We start from the raw sequence: 24,681 nt of genomic DNA on the forward strand, positions 1-24,681 counted from the left end.
CGCCCAACGAAGGCCGGCCTTTCCCCGCCCCGGCGCACCACCTCACCTCAGTCTGCGCAGAAAGCACTCTACGCCGGTGGAGCTCGGAGACGTCCGAGCTCCTCGCTGGAGGCGCCGGTCACAAAAGGGGCACAGAAGACGCTCGCGGTGAACTTGCTCTCGCCTCGCGACCCGAGTCTGTCGTAATTCACCACCGGGGGGGGGGGGGGGGGGGGAACGGGGAAGGCACACGAAAACGGCCACAGTCTCTTGGGGGTGACGAGGCACTCGCTGGGCAGGCGCTGTAGGCGCAAGGTCACCGCACACACAGCTGACTGGAACGCCAGTCAGGGTCCACGCCAGTGACCCTTGCTTGCTCTACTGCCCGCGCTACCAGCCGCCTCAGGGGTCAACAGGGCAGGTGTCAATCTGGTGTCAAGTCTGGAATCTCCTTCTTCACCTAGATCTGGAACATCATTATCCTATCTAGTCTTCTGGTCATCTAAAATGGCCGCCAGGGACTGGACCTTATATAGCCAGTGCCCTGAGGTGTTGGCTCGAGCGAGTAGGTTCTAGAACCTTCTTTGGCCTAGGCCAATGACATGGCACTTCTGAGAGGTATTTGGGACCCTAACAGCCACCATCCTGGGGTTCTAGAGCAGCCATTTTGGGTACCTGAGGAAAATAAAGTAATTCCTGTCAGGAATGCGCGCCAAGTAAAAGGGCGCCAAAACCTTGAAAGGTCAAGGTTCATGGAGGCTCCAAGGGGAGTCACTCACATGAGGAAAAGGGACGGCCACCATTTTGAGGTCATTCATACAGGTTGCCAATCCCAGTCTATAATGTCACAGGTTTCGCCAGGTGCCTTGTAAATAGGTGCCAAAAACCTTGTGAACAACTGGGCGTCAAGGAACATTTAGCCCCATGAAACAGCACACAAAAGGTCCTGGTAGACAAAGAAAAGCAACAAATTTTGGGAGGTACAGGGGAACAAAAGAAATCATAGTGGTGAGGGGACTCTCAGAAGCAGACGGGTCTAACAAGAAGCAATTTTGAAAGCACCCACATTGAAGCCTTTTGATTCTTATGGTTCTAATATCATTACAGTTGAAGCAAGTTTGGTGGGATTTGGTGCTGTTTTCACACAAAAAGAAGGTAAGCATACCCACACAGTAGCCTTCATTTCACGAAGATTAAGTGATACAGAGAAGAATTACAGCACCATAGAGAGGGAGGCTCTCGCCTGTGTTTGGGCTGTGGAAAAACTTAAGATGTATGTATGGGGCAAGGAATTTGAATTGATTACAGATCATAAACCCCTCATCTACTTGTTCGATGGTTATGGCAGGGGTGATGGAAGAGCTTCTTCAAGGTTGGTAAGGTTGTTGGCCAAATTGCAGGAGTATAACTTTTCCATAAAACATATTTCAGATAAATGTAATGTCAGAGCGGATTTCTTTTCCCGCTTACCAACTGATAATTTGGATGCTCAAGTAGCAGATGAAACAGAATGTGTAGTGTCAAACGTAGATATTATACAACAGTCTAACATGGCGGTTACTGATAAGGAATGGGCAGACGCCATGAGGAAGGATATGGTTATGTCTAAAGTTAAGAAGTACATGTCTTCTTCATGGCCTCCTGTATGTAATCTTTCATCTGATCTGAGAACCTTTTTGCATGTGGCTAATGAATTAAATGTTTTCAAGGGATTTCTCATAAGAGGAGATTTACTTGTTCCCCCCACCAGCGTTAGAAACAGGGTTATAGACATGGCACATAAGTCACATTTAGGAGCCACCATGACTAAAAAACTTCTAAAGGATCACTATTGGTGGCCTGGCATGGACCTTGTCGTAAACTTATTTGTTGAAAAATGTGCTGTTTGTACTAAATCGGACAAACGTTGGAAACTAAGAACACATAAAATGCAACTAGTGTTCATCCCAAACTCTGCTTGGTTCAAGATTGCAATTGATATGGCAGGACCATTCCAACTGCTTGGTCAGGAGTCTAGATTTGTAATTGCAGTCAGTGATTATTATTCAAAGTGGATATACCATAAGTTTGTGAGCACCATTGACTCTGACACAGTCATCGATTTTCTACGCACTTGTTTCTCCATCGAAGGAAGTCCTCGCATCATCGTGTCGGACAATGGAAAACAACTGACGTCAAGCAAAATCACAGACTTCTTCAACTCACATGGAATTCGCCAAGAGAAAACTCAGTTTTACTCTCCGAAGTCAAATGGACAAATTGAACGTGTCAATCTATTTCTCAAGGAAGGTATTCAACTTGCCTTGGCTTCCAAACTACCGGTCAAAGACTTTATCCAGGAAAGAGAGTTTTCACTTATAATATCACACACAACAGCATTACAGGTTTTTCCCCGTTCTTTTTGATGAGAGGAAGAAGATGGGACCATGATATTGCTCCCAAGTTTCTTATGTCAGGGAATGAGTTACCTTCCTCCATCATAATAAATGATGACCAGTTACTTGTCAAGAAGAAAATAACCGATTGTCAGTTGAAATCCAAACAATATCACGACAAGGTACATAGGGCTATAAACAAAGAGTTCCTTAAGGGAGATTGGGCATTAGCCACCAAGCCTGGTCATCATATTAAGGGAGAGACTAAATTCCTTGACCCCGAAGAGATTGTTGAGGTCTCTGAAAGTGCTGTTCGCCTTAAGTATTCTGGGTGGCGCAACAAAAGTGATGCTATAAGGCTTAACAAAAACCAAACTGATTTATGGCACAAAAGACAGAATAATGATGGGGTTTCCAATGATGAGTCCTCCTGGTTAAATACGTACAATTGTGATGAAGAATTTGACTCTCCTACTCAGGCAGAGACAGGTTGAGTTTAAATAGTGACTACCCTGTTGAGAGTCAAAACAACATTGTTCATAGCCGTACTGATGCTTGTAACTTTGCCAATGAACCACTGTGTAACAAAGATGCTATTGTGCAAGTTGACATCAGTGACGGTGTTTTGGATCGTGTTTCCTCCACTGTAACCACAGAGTCTTCTAGTGAGGCCCATATGAATGGAGGTTGGGAGGGAACCTGCACTAGGTCTGGTAGAATATCGAAGTTACCCAGCACGTTCAAAGATTATGATTTGAGGTAATACTTCCTTCAGAAAGGAGGATGTTGTAGTTCTAGTCGTTATAGTTCTCTCACGCTATTGGTCAGTTATCACGCGCCAGTTGTGGAATGTCTAATGCATATTTAAGTGACGTCAGTGATCCTAGCCACACTGACAGTTGACTCGGGCAGTCACCTCTTCCTCCCCACAAGCTCTGTATATTTACAATAAATCATCATTTATAACAGTACCATTTCTATGATTGTGTTATTAATAATCACTACACAGTGTTTCGTGAATTAAGGAGTTTACCGCGTCCGGCTCTACTTCACAATCGAGCAAGTTAGAAAGCCTATTCGGACTGCAAAATGCGATTAGTAGAGAGAAAAAAAAGCCCTTTCACGGTCTCAACCCCTGCAACATTGGTAGATTTTGCGACCGCATAACAGGCTCTGTAAATCTGGCCTTGAGTTCTGGACAGTAGTAGTCCACCATTTCGAAATTTGCAAATATCACTCTTATTTTGATATTCAAAAATTGACAAATATGCGAAACCCCGCACGAAAAGGTACTGAAAGTCAATTTTACTAACCTGCACCTAGCCCGTATAGGGCGTCATGAAACTGCGGCTTTATTTTTGAAGTATTAATAATAACAAACGCCTGAGTGAGTTCATCTTGGACACACGAACACAAACATAAAATTCTAAACAACACAACTGTCGATCCGCGATTGATGCTAGAAAGAGCCGATCACAACTGCTAACGTCATACCGCGCAGCTTTAGCTGTGGCAGATCGGGAATCGGGATGAAGGGTTGTAAAGCATTTACGTCATTTCCGAGCGACTGCTTCCTAGTCGCTAGGCAGAGCTTTTGAAGGTTCGTCAGAGGCTTTTGCGCATGCGCCACGAGTCCGGTTGTCGTCAACGTTTGACGTGTCCGCCAGACTGTACCTTCCTATTATCGGAAGTAGTCGCTACAGGTGTAAGGGGCTGCACTGTGCCTTGAAACCATGGCCGTTTCGGATAGTCAGCTTAAGAAGATGCTTGCTAAGGTAAGCTGGAGCGAACGGAGAATAGGTTCTTAGAGAAACCCTACTGGGCACTACTAATATCTTCCATATTAATAGGACATGGGCTTCTGGCACCTGTCTACTGTTTTGCCAAAGAACAGCTGGGAGTTATCGTTGATAAGTGGGCTGGAGAAGAAGGGGAGGGGCTTTGACACGTGTCTGTTGACAGCCTGGTACTTTCTCTTTGGGCGACACTTGTCCAGTGGTAGACATATGGGGTGTAAAGACATGGCATGGTCCTTCGTTTTAAATGCGAGCTAACATCTAAAGACATTGCTTTGTGAAAAGGAAAGTCCCAGCACGAAAACATGTTCCTGCTGACACCTGCTTATTGATGGGCACCAGACACCCCATCAAGTATATACCTGTCCTGTGGTTGGCCACTTGGCCATCTGATGGAGTGCGCCTGACCAGTGGGAATCGCCTAATACCAGCTAAGGATGTCTTGGGATCGCTTGATTACCGTTTTAAAAGTAGTGGGCACTCCTCTAATAGATATATGCCTTTTGAGTACGTTCCCACATGCCTCCTTAGAGAGCCCTTTTAGTCTCAATAAGGGACCAAGGGCCCCTGCATAGGGAGCACTTGCATAGTCCAAAGTGCAGCATGACTTTCACAGGGGACATTACTGCACAATACCTATGTCACCTACATAAAAGTATCCTGTTTACATTTGGATCTTAACACCCCCTTTTAGCGGACAATGATAAATGTAAACTGCGCAGAAATAGATTTTTCACGCTTTATTACCTCAGCTACAGATTTTATCCAGTGGCTGTATTGCACTAGGACGTCCCAGTATTTTTGTCACTGTTTTTAACAGGTAGTAAAAAAAAACTAGGAATATGTGTAACCGCGTCTCTATGTTATGTTCACTTTTTTCCCCTCTTTTCAGCATGATAATGTAAATGTCCACTTCTGTGCGTAACAACTGGATAAAGCATCTAATAATAAATGAACGAAAAGCGAAGCCAAGTCATCATAACATATTCCTGGAGAGAGATGGCTACTAGTACTTGACCTTAGTAGCCCCGACACCTGTTCAAGTAGAGGCTGATCCAGAAGCATAGCATGAGGAGCTTCACGCCCAACTGGCAGGAAAACACTTGTTTCTAGAATTTGCAACTTTAAAATGCCATCTCTTTGAACAATAGTCTTCAAACGTTTTAATGCCATGTGCCCTCGTGTAAAATAATTTAATCTGGCCCACCCCACAAAAAGGCATAATTTGATTTACAGATATATTCTATAAAATGTTAAAAACTGCAAGTAAATTCAAGCATTTTATGGGGCTTGTGGTCACACACACAAAAAATCTAGACATAGCTAAGTTGCAATATTCCTTTTCAGTTTCTCACACTAGATCTACCCAGGGTAAAATGTAGCAAGCAAGAGCAATGTTTCAAGGGCGGTTGCACGGTACAGGACTATATTTTAAAAGGACTGCTTGGAAGCAATGTTCTATTTTTTTTCTTACAATACTTCACACAGGTGAAGTAAAAAAAATATATTGCAAATCAAGGAGCCAAAACATACAAGACGTAGTTAAAGATATGCTGACGTAAAATTATTGGCATTCTTACCTTTTATTATGTCACATTGTAATACCAATCTCACAATTAGCCTCAAGTCATGTTGGACACTTCCTGACCATCTTGCTTTTTTTAGTCTATTATTACAATGTTAAATGCAAAACCACAAACAATGTTGGCTAACACATCAATGTAGGTTACTCGACCTAACGGTAATGTACATGACCGGTGAACTAGTTTCAAATTGTGTGATCCTAGGCAAATATTTTGTCTTATGGGGCCTCCTTTTTCTTTATTATCACATAAGAGAGCACCTACAAATAAGCATGTTCACTATTTCTGCTGTACAAAAAAACCTTTTATTTACTATGCTAAATGTTTGCTCCATGTATAACAAGAATCGAGCCCATATACGGTACAAATGATCCCCGGCTTGCCTCTTAGTTCACTAATAGCATTGTCACCTGGGCAGGAGCAGTAATAATTCCCAGGTCATGTTTAAAAACTCACTTTTCTTAAATATATTACTAAAGAATGATGTGTTAGTCCACTGTCATTTACAGATAGCATATTTTACATTGAAATAGCCACAAAACGTTCCCACTAACATCTAGCTTTACTGATAATAGCGCATAAACAATGTTTGAAAATTGTTTTTCAGCAAAAATATTTAACATTTGCACATCACCAAGTAAAGTGTTCTTATTTGTTTTGATACTATAAAAATATTTTTTTCACCACAGAATTACAAAAAATTTGTCTTCATAACTAGTGTAATATATTTGAAATATTTGAACAGTTCACCTATTAGCTGTTTCGGTGTTGTATTAGAAAAAAGCCTGACCTCTTACATCCTTTCATTTGACATGTTTTGCACAGTTCTATAATCACGCAGTTCACTTTACAAAATTCTCTAACTTCATTCACAGAAAGAGAAATAAATGTATTAAGACAAAGTGACTTTTGAGCTCTTTCTCTTAAAGCCAGCAAATGTGAAAGATAACAAGATATTAAGGCCTCTTTATTGCTCTTTAACTTTGTGAGTAAGAAGAACACCTGTTGTCAGCTCACCAGAACGGGTGTGCAGTCCCTAAAAATAGCCTGTCCTGATTAAATCTTGCTCGTATTTTTCAAGCCCTGAAGGTGAAGATGCTTCACAAGCAATGTGGCTGCTTGGTAGCTTTGAATATATTTAACAGTTCGAATGTTGCTGTTCTGTTCAGTCACCTCTTTTAAAAGTGCAATCAAATACATGCTTGCAACATGCTTTCGGCTGACCTGTTACTCTCAAAGAGTCCATGGTGTAATTCTTTACCAGAAATGAGTTATACAGTGGCTCACCTCTCATCTTTTCTTTTTCTAAAATCATACGGCGCTTTTCAGCTAGGTTTTTGTCTGTGCTTCACCAAGGGTATACTAAAGCTGCTCTTGGCCAGGACCCAGTGCCCCATCTCTGACATCAATCCACACCCCTTTCTCTTAAACCCAGGAGGCCCACCCCAAGTGTTAAGACATCTACCCTGGAATTAATTTGTAAATTTCTTGACCTTCTCCCCTGACTCTGCAATGAGATTAAGTATGGACCTTCATGATCTCAACTACTGTCAATATAACGTGACGATTTTGATGCTGAAACAGTTATGTACTGGGCCAGGCATGCATTTAGTAAGCAGAGTATGTACAGCATACTACATTAATTTCATAAATTATTGCGTTACAGGGCTTGGGAATGGTTGCGTTGATTGAATATTTGGAGCATTTCATTGCATGGGTAAATATTTTATGATCGCTCTATATAATGTGTTTTAATAATGTTCTTCTTAATTTAGATACTATCTAGGAATGATTTTTGAAAGTTGGGGTTGTATGGAAAGGATGACAGAAAGTTGATGAACAGCCAATAATGCGTAACATTATCAATGTGTACCTGTGTATGCAGTTTTTTGCGTGTTCACCTTAATGCCAATCACCCATCAAAAGCCTTCGTCCCCTATTGAGCATGGTAGAGTTGGATTCAACAGTCACAGTGTACTGTTGGAGATATACTTGCACCTCTTTTACTTTTGAGCAGAAGATAAAAGTTAAATGGTGCATGACCACCTCTGCTGATTTCTCGGAGATAATACAAAACAAGCCTTGGTTTTAAAGGGCACATTGTGAAGCAAAATTGGAAGCCTAAACAAAGCCTGTAAAGATTCTGTTTACTAACATGCCCATGATGATGGGGCACATAAGGATTTCCTGTGGGGCTGGGGTTTATGAAGTTTGCAGTTAACCTTCCAGTGTTGTGTATGTCAGGGACATTTGCACAGATACTGCATACGATTTACCTGCTCTTGTTAGAGGAATGTGCACTCTTTGTTGTGTATGTTCTGCGCACACGAGAAATTTAGTGATGATGCCCACATGGGTTTGTGGTTTCATTAAACATGATAGATCCTCTTTTCTTTAAAAAAAACAAATGATTGACATTGCTGAACGCTAGGCACCTGGAGTAGTCCTGGGTTGTCTGACTTGGAATTCCATGCAAGTCAAACGTGTTTTTAAACTCCCACCACCAATGGTTCCCACATGTCTACTAATAAAAACAGTACCTAACTAGTGTGGTTGGGTGTATCATAACCGACAGGAGCAGGCCTAATATGTGACTGTGTTTAGTCCATATTGTGTCATTGTGGACTTCAGTATTTTGGCCTATTCCTCTCCTGAGCAATATGCCGAACCACACATTTCCAGTACTGTTTTTATGAAAAGTGGTGTGGAAGCATTGGATGGGTGGAATTTTGCGACTTGCCTTAACCTCTGGGGCTTGCTGTCAAAGGAAATTATGGGCAATAAAATGTGTTGGATTCATGCAGGTCACATTATATTGGATTCCCCTGTATCTCTAGTTTTCAGAAATGTATTCGGTTAGTAGGTTCCCCCTGACTGCTGCTTTCTCTGCGACCAGATATTAAAGACATCTCCAAAGGTATATCCCCAACAAAAACTTTTCCTAGTGCTAGAGTGTGGATCGTAGCTTCGATCTATGGAAATTGACCTATACTTTATAATGCCACACTCAGCAGACCCATGAGGACAATGATTTGGGACAAGTCCTGGCAGACATATGATCCTGTGACTGAAGACTGAAGGCAACTGCCATGTTTGAAGAAAAAATGTAAAACATGTGACATATGTCTTGTTCAAAACATTTAACAGCCTTCCAATTAGGGTGTGAGTGCTCTGGCTCCAGCAGTAGAAACCTTAGGATGTGTACATATTAAAAATATATATGGTTGTAGTATGTTTCCATGCGGTTAGAGATTATACCTGTGCCCAAAAGACAGGGACCCTAAATTGGTGCTTCGCTTGAAGCTGCTTTCCAAATTTCTTAAATGCACTGCCCTGTGTTTATCTGCTGTAGTCACTATGAGCTAATAGAAAACCCATACATTTCTGGTACCCCATGCTCAAGGGATCTAGAGGAACAACATTTGGGTTCAAACCTTGGCCGGGATATTTTTCCATGCAAGGGAGACTGGAGTGTCCTGACGTTTAAAAAAATACAAATTGAGAGGCAAGATGGCCGCTGTAGCATTGTAGGTGCAAGTCGCATCTAGACCCTCTCCGACCTATGGATGGACCAGGCTCCTGATCGGTGTTAGAAAGGCAGTATGCTACGAAGGATTTGTTGGTTTAAACCCGAGGGTCAAAGTAGCACATTTTATAGTCTGAGACAAGCTTTTCGTCAACTGAAAACATTAATCTTGGCATTACGAAAAGCTACTGGTATACAAATGGCAAACCGCACAAAGGATAAACAGGCTTCGAGCTTCGGCTCAGCCAGAGAGACTTGTCAAAATGACCCGGGCAGGACTGGTACAATTCCTAAAATTAAAATGCCCCCCTCCCCCAACAAACGCTCTACACCCTCGATGTCAACAGCTTCTAAGGCACAGCAACGAAAAATTGAGAAGAGCGAGAGAGCCGCCGCCGCCGCCGAGAAAACCGGGAAAGATAAAGACAAGGAGGCTAAACCAAGCACTGATACCCGCGGCGGCGGTAATAGCATTTCAACCGGCCAACCCAGTCAAACGGGTAGAACCGCTACGGCGAAAAGGAAAGGCGACCTCACCTTTAGACAGCCTTCCGTGAGTGAGATCTTCAGCAGCAACAGCAAAGCACCCTCGGCGATCTCTATGGAAGGCACAGCGGCGGACCTGGAAAACTTTCCGAAAGCCGGGCCTGGAAACGGCGTCCTCGAGGACGCAAGCAAAAACGTTGCTAGGCAACCAGAAGAAACTCTACACACAGAGCCCACGCTTCCCGCGGAGCAGCAAGCGGCGGACGCGTCAATCCTTGCTGGAGGGGAAACAGAGCACATCAACGAGGAGAGCGAGGTGAGAGCTGCGGCGGAGGGGGGTGAAATTGCAGAGACACTGAGAATAGACCCTTTGCTAGAAGCGCTACGGGAGGTGGAGGCTGAAATTTTAGAAAACCAAGCTCAAGATGGGAATAATGCACATAAAGACCTCGCTATAAGCCCTAGAGTACGGCAAGGGCAAAAGGATCAGTTTGTCACTGATTGCACAGAGGGTACAGAGAGTGTGGAGGGAGCTGAGGGGGTTGAATTTTTCTCAGTGCCAGAAGAGTCAGACTCTACGATAACTACCAGTGAAGATGAGAGAGAATCAGAGGACTTATGCACTAGCTCTGGAGACACAGAGAGCTCCAAGGGGAGAGGAACACAAAAGAAACGCAAGCTGTCAGGCAGGAAAGTAGGCTCTCCATTAAGCCTGCATAAGAACACTAACAAAAAATTGATCTGGGATTACTCCGCCACCTCCAATCTTTACAAAGAAGACGGGCAAGAATCCCAAGCTGAGGTCGGGAAATTGGACATTATATTTGCAACTTTAAAGCAAATCCAAATGGAAGCTAGAACCGAGAGTAGAAGAGCCAGGCATGACACCAAAAAAATTCAAGCCTCTATCAGGAAAATAAATAAAAAATGCGAGGAAGTGGATGAAAGAGTCACCGAAATCGAAGAGAGGACTGGCAAGATAGAGGAGGAAGTGACGGACTGGCAGGCAAGCAGAGAAGAGCAGTCGAAGATAATGGAGGACCTACAGTGGAAGGTTGAGGATTTGGAGAATCGCCAGCAGCGCAATAATGCCAGACTCCTTGGAATAGAGGAAGGGAAGGGGGACAAGACCCCAGAGGCTTCGTCATTAAGCTATTAAAGGGTGCCTTTCCAGAGTCACCATGGCAATGGGAACAAGAGGTGCAGAGAGCACACAGATTTCCGCTCACGACAAGGGGGAAAAAAAGAGGTGATGGTACACTTCCAAGAGCGATGCTAGTATTTTTTGGAAATTTCCTGGCGAGACAAGAGCTGATGGATAAAGCCAGACCTGACTCTAAAAAAACGGTGGATGGAACAACATTCTTTGCAAGACCTGACTTTTGCCATGTCACAGTGGAAAGGAGGTGGAGGCTCGGGCAATTAATATCGGCATTTCAGAGCCAAGGCGCCGAGGCTTACTTGATGTTCCCGGCAAAACTAAAAGTTATCGTTAAGGGTAGAGTTAGAATCTTCTCAGAGATTAAAGCTGGAGAATATTTAGACGAGTTAAAAGAGCTGAAGGAAAAAGGGGGAGCTAGAAGATAGTATCAAAGAGAGGTACTAGCATAAAAGATAAACTGTAAAAAATAGTAAGGAACTCAGGAGTAGGTTTTTTTCTTTTTTTCGTATTTGTAGGGGAGGAGAGGGGGGCGACGCTGCAATGCACAGTGGACACGCATAGGTCAGGATTGACCTATTTGCCTGTCGTAGGGGGGGGCAGCAGTTGGGGAGGGGGGGTCCAGAAGGGGAGGGAGTTGGGGGGGGCATGGGAGTTTGTTGGCGTAGTAATACAGTACAGATTGATAAAAGACATCTTGTTCACTATGATGGGTGGAAATGTTGGAAGCAATGGGCATGTGTACGTGCACTTGAAAAGTCGGAAAAAGGGAAAAAATGATAGATGGAAACTAGGATAATTACGTTGAATATATGTGGTCTAAATAACAGGGAAAAAAGACAGAAACTGGGGGCACTATTGCGATTCTGGAAAATTGATGTAGTCTGCTTACAAGAAACGCATGTAGCCGTTAATGAGAAGTACCTACTGGAGCAAATGGGTTTTGATGTTCTCGCCTATACAGGTCAGGCAGAAAGATGTAAGGGTGTGGCAGTGTTGGCAAGGAAAGGTTGCACAAAAGTCAAAAAGAAAAAGGAGGATAGTGAGGGGAGATGGGTGATGCTGGAGTTGGAAACAAATGCAAGTCGATATACGATTGTCTCAGTGTATGGCCCAAACGATGATGTACCTGATGTATTCGAATTTGTGGATAGAGAATTAGCATTATGGCCAGAACCTGTGATATGCTGCGGGGATTTCAACATTAATGGTTTAAATGGTCTGCTTGAGAAGAATGGGGGGAGATATAGTGGGAGAAAGAAAAAGATATGTAGATCAGTACAAAACCTTGCTCATCATAATGCGTTAAGCGATATATGGGCGGAAAAAAATCCAATGGGCTCAGGCAGCACCTTTTACTCTGCACCACACAAGTCACTAGCAAGATTGGACTTTTTTCTCATTTCTAGTTCTCTTGTAGGTATCTCCAGAATAGAGCGATTACCCAGGATAGCGTCAGATCATAACCCCCTGGTTTTAAGTATTCAAATAGCTCAAGTTAAGAGGGAACAAGATCTACCTGGACGTTTGAAAGAGGGCTGCTAAAGGATGAGGATTACATTATAAAAATGAAAGCATGGATAATACAATTCTGGGACATTAATAGATACTCTACTTCGGCAGATGTGGTATGGGATAGTTTTAAGGCAGGTATAAGGGGGGAGACACTAAGTTATACAATTGCAAGAAATAGAAGTGAGAAGGAGAAAACGGAAGAAGAGATAAGAACCCTATGGGCACTGGAAGAGGCTTTAGTGGAGGCAATAAGTAAGCAGGAACCACTTGAACCAATCTTACTCGATATGGAAACCCAAAAAGCAGAAACAGGTGTCTCGTTAGCACAGAAGCTAGCTAGGAATTACTTGGCAAAAAAAGAAAAGTGCTACAAATTTAATTAAAGGGTTGGGCATCTCCTGGCAATTAGAACAAGATAAACATTGGCAGCAGGGGAGATAAAAGAGATTAGGGATAGCACTGGGACAATGGTGAACAAGGTAGAGGATGTACAGGAGGTATTCAGGAGATATTATGAGGTTTTATACGAGAAAGATGAAACTACGAGAGAGATTGAGGAAGAAAGTATGGGTTATTTATCACCAAGGCCTCAGACAGAATTTAGTGTAGAAGAGAGGGATAAATTAGATGAGGTGATAACTTTACAGGAGATAGGGGATGCAGTAACTGATCTTCCATCGGGCAAAGCAACAGGACAGGATCAGATACCTGTAGAGTTTTATAAAACCTTCTGGGATGTTATAGGAAAAGATTTGTGGGCAATGTGTTGTTTGGCACAGGGAGGTAGGATTGTCCCAAAGTCATGGTCTGGTGCGGACATCATAGTGATCTTAAAAAAGGATAAACCACCAACAGAACCGGGGTCGTATAGGCCAATTACTCTACTAAATGCTGATGTGAAGATCTATGCCAAGGCCCTTGCTAATAGGCTGAGTAAGGTCATTGAGAAAATGGTGTCCCCGGAACAACATGGGTTTATACCTGGTAAAGGGACTACCCAACACACTAGGCAAATGATCACTGTCCTAGATGCAGCAGAGGCCTTTGGAGACCCTGTCGCAGCAATCTTTTTAGACGCCGAGAAGGCTTTCGACAGGGTCTCCTGGGCTTACTTATGGAAAGCGATGGAATGGGCAGGAATAGGTAAAGGATTTATGGTAGCAATTCAGGCACTATACAGACAACCTACGGCTAGGATAAGAATCAACAAATCCTACTCAAAAATGGTACAGATCGGGAGGGGGACGAGACAGGGATGCCCAGCCTCCCCGTTGCTGTTTGCCATCTATCTAGACCCTTACCTGAGAAGGTTAACAGCTAACTGTAAGATCATGCCTGTTACATTGCACGAGAAAGACTATAAATTATTTGCCTATGCAGATGATGTGGCGATTATAACTCCAGAACCAGCGCAAGCACTGACTGAAATAGAATACGAGGCAAGGAAATTTGGTGTGTTTTCAGGATATTTAATAAATAGAGGGAAAACACAGATAGTGCAGAATAATCACTCCTCCTTTAGAGATACAAGAGTAGTTCAGGAAGCAACATATTTGGGAGTTAAGGTGACGGCTGACCTAGGTAAACTGGTAGAGATAAACATGGGACCATTATTAGGGAAGGTTAAGAGGAATCTGGAGAGGGTTAATAATCTACATTTGACTCTAATGGGGCGTATTAATTTCATTAAAATGGTTACCTTCCCCAAATTTCTATACTTTTTTAGGGCAATCCCTCTACTGTTTGATGTGACATGGTTTAACAAAATAGAAGCAACACTGAATGGATTAATTTGGGCACAAGGGAAGACACGCAGAGCTTATAGATTCCTGACACTACCAAGGGAAAAAGGAGGTTGGGGGGCACCAGATTTCAGATTTTATTATTGGGCAGCAGTACTGCAATACTCCAAAGCGCTATTAGGTGGCAGTTCTCATCAAGAGGAAGGGACAGGTATAGAGAATGTGTATAAAGCATTGATGGGGGAAGGGGCAGAGAATGCCCTGGTTAATACAGTAGATTTTACATACTTCAAACATACTAGATTCAAGACCTTGGAGGCAGTATATAAAATCTGGAGGGTTATCAGGAAGAAAGTAGGGTTAGGAAGATATAATAGATATCTTAGGCTATATTTAAATGTCGATTTGCCAACAGAATTTTTTTGGGATAATACATTGAGAGTTTGGAATGATAAAGGGGTTAAGAAATTAGGAGACTTGCTGGATGGGGAAGGGGAGTTTCTATTATTTCAAGTAATCCAAAATAGATTTAAAATACCTGTAACCAACTTCTTCAAATACCTGCAAATAAGAAGTTACTTTCATTTAAAACAGGGGGGGCCAGTAGGCATGACAAGTTGTAGGATTATGGATTATCTAGGGAGTGGTTTAAGGGGATCAATTAGACAATTGTATATAGAATTACAGGAGTATAAAATTGATGATAGGGAGAAATTTAGTCATAAATGGGTAGAGCAAGTAGGGGCCCACCCGGAATCTCTGCAAGCCTCATTGGATTTAGGAAGAACTACATTTTGTTCTGCTACCCTACAAACACAACATTATAAGACCATCTTCTCACTATATCACACACCAGCTAGAATTGCACAATGGGGGGGGCAGCACTGGTATCACTTGTCCACGCTGCGACTCATCAAATGCTAATCTCACGCATATGTTTTCGCAGTGCCCACAGCTATACACCTTAAAAGTGGCAATAGAGGGATTTCTTGAGAAAGCTTTAGGATTAAAAGTGAAATTAACAGATGAACTGTTAATATTAGGCATCAGTATAGGCGATAAGAATAACTACCCTGAATTTTTATTTGTGGCCACAGCAGTTTTCAGATTAATTATTGCGAAAGCCTGGAAAGATAAATCTGCACCGACATTTCAAATATGGATGGCAAGGATGCTACATATATATAACATGGAGAAAGCCATCTATGATAGGAAAGGCAGAAGGGCAAGAATACTGGGGGGGAAGATATGGCGCCCTATAGAAGAGTGGAAGAATAGTAAGGCATAAAAAAACTCTTCTTCCTCTAGGATTATTTTAGGCTATGATTTATTTTGATTTGTTTTATATCTGATCGATTCTAGTTGTATGATAATATACATGAATGTATAATTATGAGAAAATCATGTACTGTATTCATTGCAATGTAACTTACAGAATAATTGAAAGAAAATAAAAAATATTATAAAAAAAGAAAAAATACAAATTGAAAATTAAGCTGACCCACGTTTCAGACTCTAACTGGCCAACCGTTCAGTGGAAGGGCCTGTGGTACTTGCACCAATAGATTCCTTAGGTCATACAGCATTTGAAAATATATACATTTTTATATTTTCCGTATAGTTCCCAGTTTATCTGTCATCACCGAAAAATGTATCATAAACAGTGATTATACCTTAATTTTGTAATTGATTGTGCAAACTTACATTCCCTTGGAAAACCCAGACGTTTGGTGTTTCCGGACTTCAGTCCTTCATGGCAATATTTCCTTGTTTTGTGTCCTGAGATTTATAGTTATTCATTTGAGAAATATAGCAAAATATTGAGCACATTTATGAAAATATCGCCACATTTTGATGATTTTTAGACTGTAATGAGAGATTGATATAGAGTTTGCACCTATACATAGCCTGAATGCACTGGAAAAATCCCATAGCTTGAATGGATGCAAAGAGACCAAAGAAATTCATGTACTTAAACGACTTCTGTTATGTTAGTGTACTAATCGTGAATCTGACCCGAGAGGGTATCCTGGTGCTGATAAGAGGGGGTTTGCTGCCCTCCTTGGGTCTAAGGTAAAGAGTCTTGTTTTAAGTTTCTTCCTGAACTCTAGGACTTAACTGGTGGGCCTAGTATGAAGGAGGAGTACGATCCAGGCTTTAGATTCCAGTTATGAGAAGGCACAGCTGCTAGCACAGGCTCTTTGGACGCAGGAGACAGTGGCAACCAGGAGGTTAGCAGAGGGGAGGTGTCTAGTGGGGTTGTGGATGCAGATGCTTTTTTTCAGGCAGGTGGGGCTTAAATTGTGTAGTCAGTTGAAGAGTGCATTTTTGTGTGTGGGGAGTATGAGGGGGGCAGTGGAAAACTCTGATGTGGGAGGAGATGTAGATGCGTGGAGTGAAGTTGAGTTCCCTGGCTTGGCTGGTAGGGGTTGAAGTGGAACCAAGTTCAGATGGCTACCAGACAGAGGACCATAGAGTAGACTCTTTACCTAACAGGCCTACCTCTGTCTTGTCTGTGTTAACTTTAAGACAGTTGGATTTCATCCAGAGGGCGAATTCTGTCATACACTCTCTGTACTTTGCTTGGGTGTCGGTGCTGTCCTTGAAGAGGATTAGTTGTGTGTTTTGACATATAAGATGATGATTCCCAAAGTTCGTCTGATGTTTGTGAGTGGGACCATGTAGATATTGAAGAGCGTGGGGCTGACTGATGATCCCTGAGGGACTCCTCAGATCAGCTGGATGGGCTTGGGGGTGTAAGGGAGTAGGCTGACTTTCTGCATGTGTCCTGTGACCAAGATTTCTCTACCATCTTTCTCATAGCCTCCTTCAGGGTAGCAGAGGAGGACTCCGTAAACCTTAGTTAGGCCTTGATTTTATTTCCCCATATTTATCTGTTGACAGTGGGGTTTGATTATGTGGGGCAGGGGTGTGAGGAAAGGTAAAGGGTGGATCGGTTCAGATAGTCCAGCACATGAGTAGAGATGGGCACATCTTTACTCATGAACCTTTGAACACAGGAAGTTGTGTTTTTTGATGAAAGGAGTAGAGGTCTCTGATAGCAGCTGCATTTGTTTCCTGCTCCTCGGCCTTTCAAAACGGCTGCCATTAAACACAGTATTTTTAATATAACTTGCCAGGCTGTTATGTAACATGCTAGTGATAAAGCAACATTTATGGGGCATTAGTTATTCAATCAAGCCTTAATGACTAAGATAAATCTATTAGCTTTCAGTTAGCAGAAGACTATGAGAATTAACACTGGGGAAAAAAAGGTTGTTGCCAGCAATTTTCAAAGACGCTGGTGTTTCTAAATGTATGCCCCGAAGTTAAAGCAGAAGAGGAATTCCCATCAATCGTTTAAAAACTATTAATTTCTCAATTTGTCTGCTTGAGTAACTAACTGACTAGATTGCACTGACTTAGCTGTGTCTCAAATATCTGTGCAATAATGATGTTCATTGATATGTATTCACAATTCCATCAGTCATTGCTAGTTCTAAAAGCCAATATATCTGCCAGTTGGTACCACAGCATGAAGCCTTAACTAATCCCGCCTGTAACTAATAACACATAACATTATGGGATTTGTAGTTATGATTTTAGCATTGTATCTACAAGATTGAAAATTACAGCATGCAAAGAACTGCTAACTACACAAAAAAAATCTTTTTCTTATTGCATTGTAAATAAAATACACTGATATATAAAGTATTTTCCCTTTTAAAGATTCTTGTATGTTTACTTGCCATAAATGTATCACAACTTATAATTTTTGTGATTTACACAATATTATGTTTCAGCAATCACATGACTATTTTGATCGCTCTGCCCTGTGTTTTGCTCCTAATACCAACACAGACAATTTGACTAGGCTCACTGTGACTATGCTTCATTACATGTCTTTGTTGATGCACCACATACGGCTCCCACACACCTATGCTCACTATTAAAGCATTTATATGGTTTATCAAGGGGGAGCCCTTACTTTTAGAGAAGCTGGGGTAGTATGCTATTAGAGAAAACAATGGTTCACTAGGCTATGAATCTCTGTAAAAAACAAAAGAGAAACTTGCTTCTCGTAGTAGTAGACTGTGAATATATCTACTTATACAATACCAAGGCATACAATGAAGGCATGTTTTTGCAATTAATTTATTGACTGCATAGAGTAGTATCAATTTACGTTTATTCTTGTAAAAAGAGATCCAGTGTTCATGCTTGTGGCGGAGAAAGGTGCAGTGAAGAGTGAAGATCTAAAACCAAAGTGCTTCACAATTAAAAAGACATATGACTCCTTTTTGGTTATTTTAATAGTATGCTAGGAGTCTATATAGGTCTGTTGTCTATGGCATTTCAACCTTATTTAATGTAAGGTCATCAATAGGCAGAGAGAAGAGTACCCGCTACATGAAGATTAAAGAGAAGCAAGAGTAAGAATTTATAAAAACAGCCTGCCTATAGGTTATGATTTTGTATGATTGCATCACTTGCCTGGTATCGGGGTAGACGATCCTATAGAGATAAGCAGGAACGTGCAGTTGGGCTGCACAAAAGGTAAGTTCAGGCAAAAGAATAACTGCTTATTTTATTTATTTATTTATTTATTTTTATTTAATTTAATTTTGTGCGCAGCTACCCAAACAGTGTTTCCCGGCGCCAAGGAACAGCCTAAAAGAGGGAGCAGAGAGGCAAACTTAGTTTACTGAGTGAAAAGCCATGTCTTAAGGTTCTTCCGGAAGCTGGTGTATGTAGAAGCGTTTTTCAAGGTAAAAGGTAGTGAATTCCACATCTTAGGACCTAGATGGGAAAAGGAACGACCACCCTTTCTCACTAGTTTGAAACGTGGGATCACAAAGTCACCGTGAGTGGAAGAACGAAGAGTACGAACTGGCGCGTAAGGATGAACAAGTTCTTGGAGATATAATGGTGCAGTACCTTGTTTTATTTTGAAAATATAGCAAAGAGCTTTGAACTTAATTCTGCTGATGATCCTGAGCCAGTGAAGGTCGAGGAGAGATTGAGAAATGGAAACACTTCTCGATACATGGCAAAGGATGCGGGCTGCAGAATTTTGTACAACCTGTAGCTTTCTTAAAACCTCTTGGCATGCACCCAGATGAAGAACATTGCCAAAGTCTAGGCGAGAGGTGATCAAAGCTTGGACCACAGTTCTTTGGGAGGTGTCGGGGAGCATCCATATGATCTTACGAAGCCATTTCAAGATGGCAAAGCATGTCGTGGCCACTCTCACCACCTGCGGCCGCATAGAGAGGTTTTCATCAATTATAAAGCCCAGGTTGCGAACCTGCGTGACAGGAAAAGGGCCCATTTCCTGAGGCCAGTGTTTGGGGCCCCATAGGTCCCTATGTTTTCCTAACATCAAAATCTCTGTCTTGTCCCCGTTTACCTTCAGGAAGTTAGCCTGCATCCATTGTGAGCCCTTACTAATTCCATGCTGAAGAGCTGACATTTTTCAATCTTTGGTGGAAGAAAGAGAAAAGATGATTTGAGTGTCATCTGCATATGAGAACAGTGAAAGACCAGCGTCTCCCACGATGGTGGCTAAGGGTCTAATGTAGATGTTAAAGAGTAGAGGACTCAATATAGACCCTTGAGGAACTCCATATGCAGATAAACAGATTTTAGAAACAGCCTTGGAGGAAAAAACCTGGAAGGTGCAATCACTAAGGAAGGATGTAAGCCAAGATAGAGCAAGGCATTCAATACCTAGGGACCGGAGGGAGGCAAGCAAGATGGAATGAGAGACCGTGTCAAAAGCGGCACACAGATCAAGAAAAAAATGAGTGCCGTTGTCTTCCCCGGTCCAGACCGTGACGCAGTCTTTCCGTAACTCCAAGGAGAGTGGTCTCAGTGGAGAAGTTGGCCCTGAACCCTGGCTGAGAGGGGTGCAAGATACCAGAACATTCCACAAAGTGTGTCAGTTGGTTGTTTACATGTTTCTCCAGGATCTTTGAAAAGACTGGGAGCAGAGAAATAGGCCTGAAATTTGACAAATTAGAAGGATCAGCTCCGGCCTTCTTCAATAGGGGAATAATCATGGCACGTTTCCACTCTGGAGGGACCTAAGTCTCTCTTAATGATAAATTAAGAAGTTCCCTGATGATGTCTAATGATTTAGGGAGAAGTTGGCGTAAAATATTTGTGGGTAGAGGATCACGCAGAGAGCCGGACTTGATACTGGCTACAAATTTCAAAAAGGAGTCCACGTCAAAAGGAAGCCAGAGACAAAGCTTTGCCGAAGAATTGGTCTCTCCTCTACAAGTGGAGTCAGAACTTAGATTGAGTCGACCAGCGAAGGGAGTAGTTCCTAATGCACTGTAGATAAGTTCAACTTTCTCAATAAAAAAGGCTGCAATGCTGTTACATTGAGTAACATCAAGTATAGGAGGGACAGGGAACAGTGTCAGAGCCTGCCCATTTCTTAACTACAGAAAATAAAGTGCGAGGACAGTTTTGGAAATGCGCAATAGTATTCGTAACATAGATGGCTCTTGTAGTCTTGCATAGAGCATGATAGTTATTGAGGGCTTTCTTGTAGGCAGATTTACAGGTTGGCGAATAAGATTTTCGCCATCCCCCCTCAAGGGCTTTGCATTTGGACCTCTGTGAGTGTGAGTAATCTCCTTATGGGCTACAAGAAAAAATGTCCACTGCTCCACAAGGGAAGAGCAGGAATTGAGATGGGTTATTGATCCTCAGTGCCCAATGGTCTGATAGTGAGCACCAGCTATCAGGTCCTAAAGAGCCTGGTTCCAGAATCTGAATCCTAGGAGGCAAGTTAATTTGTTTTAAAAAACATTGTATAAGGAGTGTAGCTGTGTGAGTGGTCTACGCGGTTTAGGGAAGCTGTAATTTGTTTTATATTTAAGACCCAAGAAGTGGGACTGTCACTGTGCATTAGGCAAGTGAGAAATTTCAGGTAGCCATGCCAAAGTAAGCAACATTGCCGTCTGCAGAATGAATTGAAAGGCATACAACCATCCTAATATTGTAATTCACATAGATCTGGTGCTCCAGTATTTACGGAAACTCAGTGACTGAGGGACGAAAAAAAATTAAGTATAATGAAAGCCCGTAGTCAGCGGCTTTCATGCGTACCAGAAACCATATAGAAGCTTGGTTTACAGAATAATCAGTGGTTTTAGTATGCGCAGTGCCACTGGAAGTCCGAGTCTACCTTCTCTGGGGCGTGTGCTCTAAATACAAATCAAGGAAGTACTGGTTTACTGGTGGGAGTGCTGAATAGTCTAAAAAGGAGTTGTTATCCGACAGCGGTTACTGGTATCAGACAGAGCATTGGCAGGCATGAGAGCTGCCCTGTTCATGCGCTGACGAAGGTCTGGCGTTTTAGAATGCGCCGGCTTTCAAGCTAAGTAATTGTATGCGCAAGAATGTGTTGCTGAGACTACATGCTGAAGGGAAGCTTGGCCGCTGACCACGGTAAGTTGGAGGTTTACGCAAGCATGTGGTTCTGCATACAACCAGGAAATAGAAAGCAGGCCACGTCAGAAGTGGGGCCTGCACGAGGTATGCCTCAAGAAGTAAAAAAAAAAGAATAAGTAAAGAGCACTAGCTAACAATAAAAAGCATAGTCAGTAGCTCAACAATATTAATGGTGACTTCACAATACTATATAAATCCATCAAACAAAAAATGATAATAAATAATTAGTGAGGGGGGAGAGAAGCGGTAAAAGACTTTTACATACCATTCACCACTGCTAACAAAGCTCAATCATTCAAATGAAAGTTTCATAATTAGATGGCATATTGCAACAATGACGGGACATTGGGACCATATCGGATTAGTAACCCCTCTGAAATTCATGATGGAAATTGAATTTACATGATACTGTTCAATGAAATGTTCCACTCAGAGTGCTGTTGTTATTTTACAGAGGATCCTACTCTACTGCCGGAAAATCCTGTTTTTAACCTTTCTAGGTGGTTTGCCCAGTGTAGCTCAAGTTAGTTGCAGGGGCTTTTAAAATAATTAAAAAGGAGTCATATGTCTTTTTAACTGTGATGTACTTTGCTTTTACATCTGCACTCCTCATTGCACATTTCTTCACCACAAGCATGAACACTAGATATTTTTACAAGAATAAAAGTAAATTGATACTAAAATATTCAATGAATAAATTAATTACAAAAAAACTTGCCTCCATTGTATGCCTTGGTACCGTGCATTTAACAACAAGGGGTGGTGATGGACAGAGTCTCTGAATTACACAGAATACTCTCACCCAGTCAAGAGATCAGGGCTAGATCCAACACCGTTTTTTAGCTCACTGCACCATCCCAGCTCAGAACCTGGCTATATGCAAATGAGTCTGTTCCTGTCCTAGTGCATGATGGGAACAGGGCAAACCAAACTACCAAGCCAATTCTTACACTGGGGAGGAAACAAGCTTCCGGGGACCGGTTTCTAGCATTTCAGCCGTCGTCGTCCCGGCTTGCTTGAATCCTGATGGTGCAATGAGCAAGGGACTCACATCTGAGTATACCCTTCCACGCTTAGGGTGGACAAAATATTTAACAACAAGGGGTGGTGATGGACAGAGTCTCTGAATTAAGCAGAATACTCTCACCCAGTCAAGAGATCAGGGCTAGATCCTACACCATTTTTTAGCTCACTGCACCATCCCAGCTCAGAACCTGGCTATATGCAAATTAGTCTGTTCCTGTCCCAGTGCATGATGGGAGCAGGGCAAACCAAACTACCAAGCCAATTCTTACACTGGGAAGGAAACAAGCTTCCGGGGACAGGTTTCTGGCATTTCAGCCGTCGTCGGCCCGGCTTGCTTGAATCCTGATGGTGCAATGAGCAAGGGACTCAAATCTGAGTATACCCTTCCACGCTTAGGGTGGACAAAATATTTAACAACAAGGGGTGGTGATGGACAGAGTCTCTGAATTAAGCAGAATACTCTCACCCAGTCAAGAGATCAGGGCTAGATCCAACACCGTTTTTTAGCTCACTGCACCATCCCAGCTCAGAACCTGGCTATATGCAAATTAGTCTGTTCCTGTCCCAGTGCATGATGGGAACAGGGCAAACCAAACTACCAAGCCAATTCTTACACTGAGAAGGAGATATATTCTCATTCTTCTACTACGAGAAGTGAGCACCTCCTTTTTTATTTTTTATTACAGAGATTAATATCCTAGCGAACCATTGTTTTCTAATATAATACTATTAAAGTATTGGCACCTAGCAGGCAAGGTCACAGTGGTACCTCTTTTTACTCTCTATTGTACTGGGTGGATACTTCTGTCTACAGTATTGCGCTTACTCCTTTTTATCTGAATGCTTAAACGTACTTGTATTGAGGACATTTCTGCCCTCCACCTTAGGCGGTGTTTGGATTTGGATGTTGGTACTAGCCTTTTGCAGCTTAATCTGCAGTTCCCTCATTCACAAAATGCCTACTTCTCCATCGGTGAAACTTTGAAGATGCAGATGCTGACACAGTTCACGCCAATCTTATTTTGCCAGCTCGATTTATTTACCATGCAGAAGCAATACCATTTTGCAATGTCATGCTTCGTATATATATAAACTCTGCTGTCTTTTCCGATTTTGCAACTTAATGCACTCTGCACCTACTTGAAGAGACCTCTAATCATTATTATCGTTGGGTTTCTTTTCCAGTACAAGTACAGGGACCTAACTGTACGTGAAATCACAAGTGTTACTGCTTTATACAAGGACCTCAAACCTGTCATGGACGGATATGGTGAGTGCATCATTGTAGTGTGTTTATATGGCTAAGCTGTTTTACTGGTCCTGTGTGTAAAAGCATCTTTGTGCTCTGATAATGGGGACACGTATGTTACTGGTTATTTTTTTGAAAAGTAGTCAGAATAATGTTTGTATTTTGATCATGGGCTCTGATCCTTTCTGCTTTTCAGCACTCCTTCCCTTGTACTTCCAGTTTCCTAGTGGAAGTGAATTCAAGGTATTCTGCAAAATATAGCAGTACTGTAGTTCTACCTTGTTAAGCATACAATGCTGTTAGTACTGGAACTAACAGCATGGTATGCTTAACAAGGTAGAACTACAGTACTGCTATATTTTGCAGAATACCCTCTTTCTTAAACATGACTTGAAATTATAAGGAAAATCGAGGATTTTTTCTTTCATTGAAGTAACTTTCCCTTCATAGAGGCAACGAATGGGAGTTCCTCCCTTTGATCTCTCTCCACAAGGACTTTAAACTGCACTGCCACCTTCCAAGCACTCGGTTGAGTTTCATGCTTCTTCCTCCTATGTAAAGTAACTGGCCTGCTTTGTCTTCAAGCCCGTAAACTCCTTATAGCCCTCATTGTAGGTGTTCAGAGGTCAGATACATTCTTCTGACCTAACACAGGCATTTGTAGTGAACTCGTGGGGGTGTTGGCTTCGAGTGATGTATTTATTTAGTCAGGGAAGAGTAGAAACCATACTACATTACCTCACCAGTCCCTATGGAATGAGAATAATATTGTGGTTTT

At 42.2% G+C, this 24,681-nt stretch overlaps 1 protein-coding gene across 1 annotated transcript in view; it reads left to right on the plus strand.

Moving 5' to 3' along the window:
* Window positions 1-3,973: 3,973 nt before the first annotated feature.
* Window positions 3,974-24,681, plus strand: part of TSG101 (tumor susceptibility 101) — a 282,391-nt gene continuing 261,683 nt past the window's right edge. Inside the window, exons 1-2 of the mRNA XM_086956058.1 lie at window positions 3,974-4,129; window positions 23,840-23,924. Coding sequence (XP_086812184.1) covers window positions 4,088-4,129; window positions 23,840-23,924 — 127 coding nt within the window. The 5' untranslated portion in view covers window positions 3,974-4,087. The remainder of the gene's footprint in view (window positions 4,130-23,839; window positions 23,925-24,681) is intronic.

This window comes from Lissotriton vulgaris, chromosome 2_1 (assembly GCF_964263255.1).
Source record: "Lissotriton vulgaris chromosome 2_1, aLisVul1.2, whole genome shotgun sequence".
NCBI classification, from domain to species: Eukaryota; Metazoa; Chordata; class Amphibia; order Caudata; family Salamandridae; genus Lissotriton; species Lissotriton vulgaris.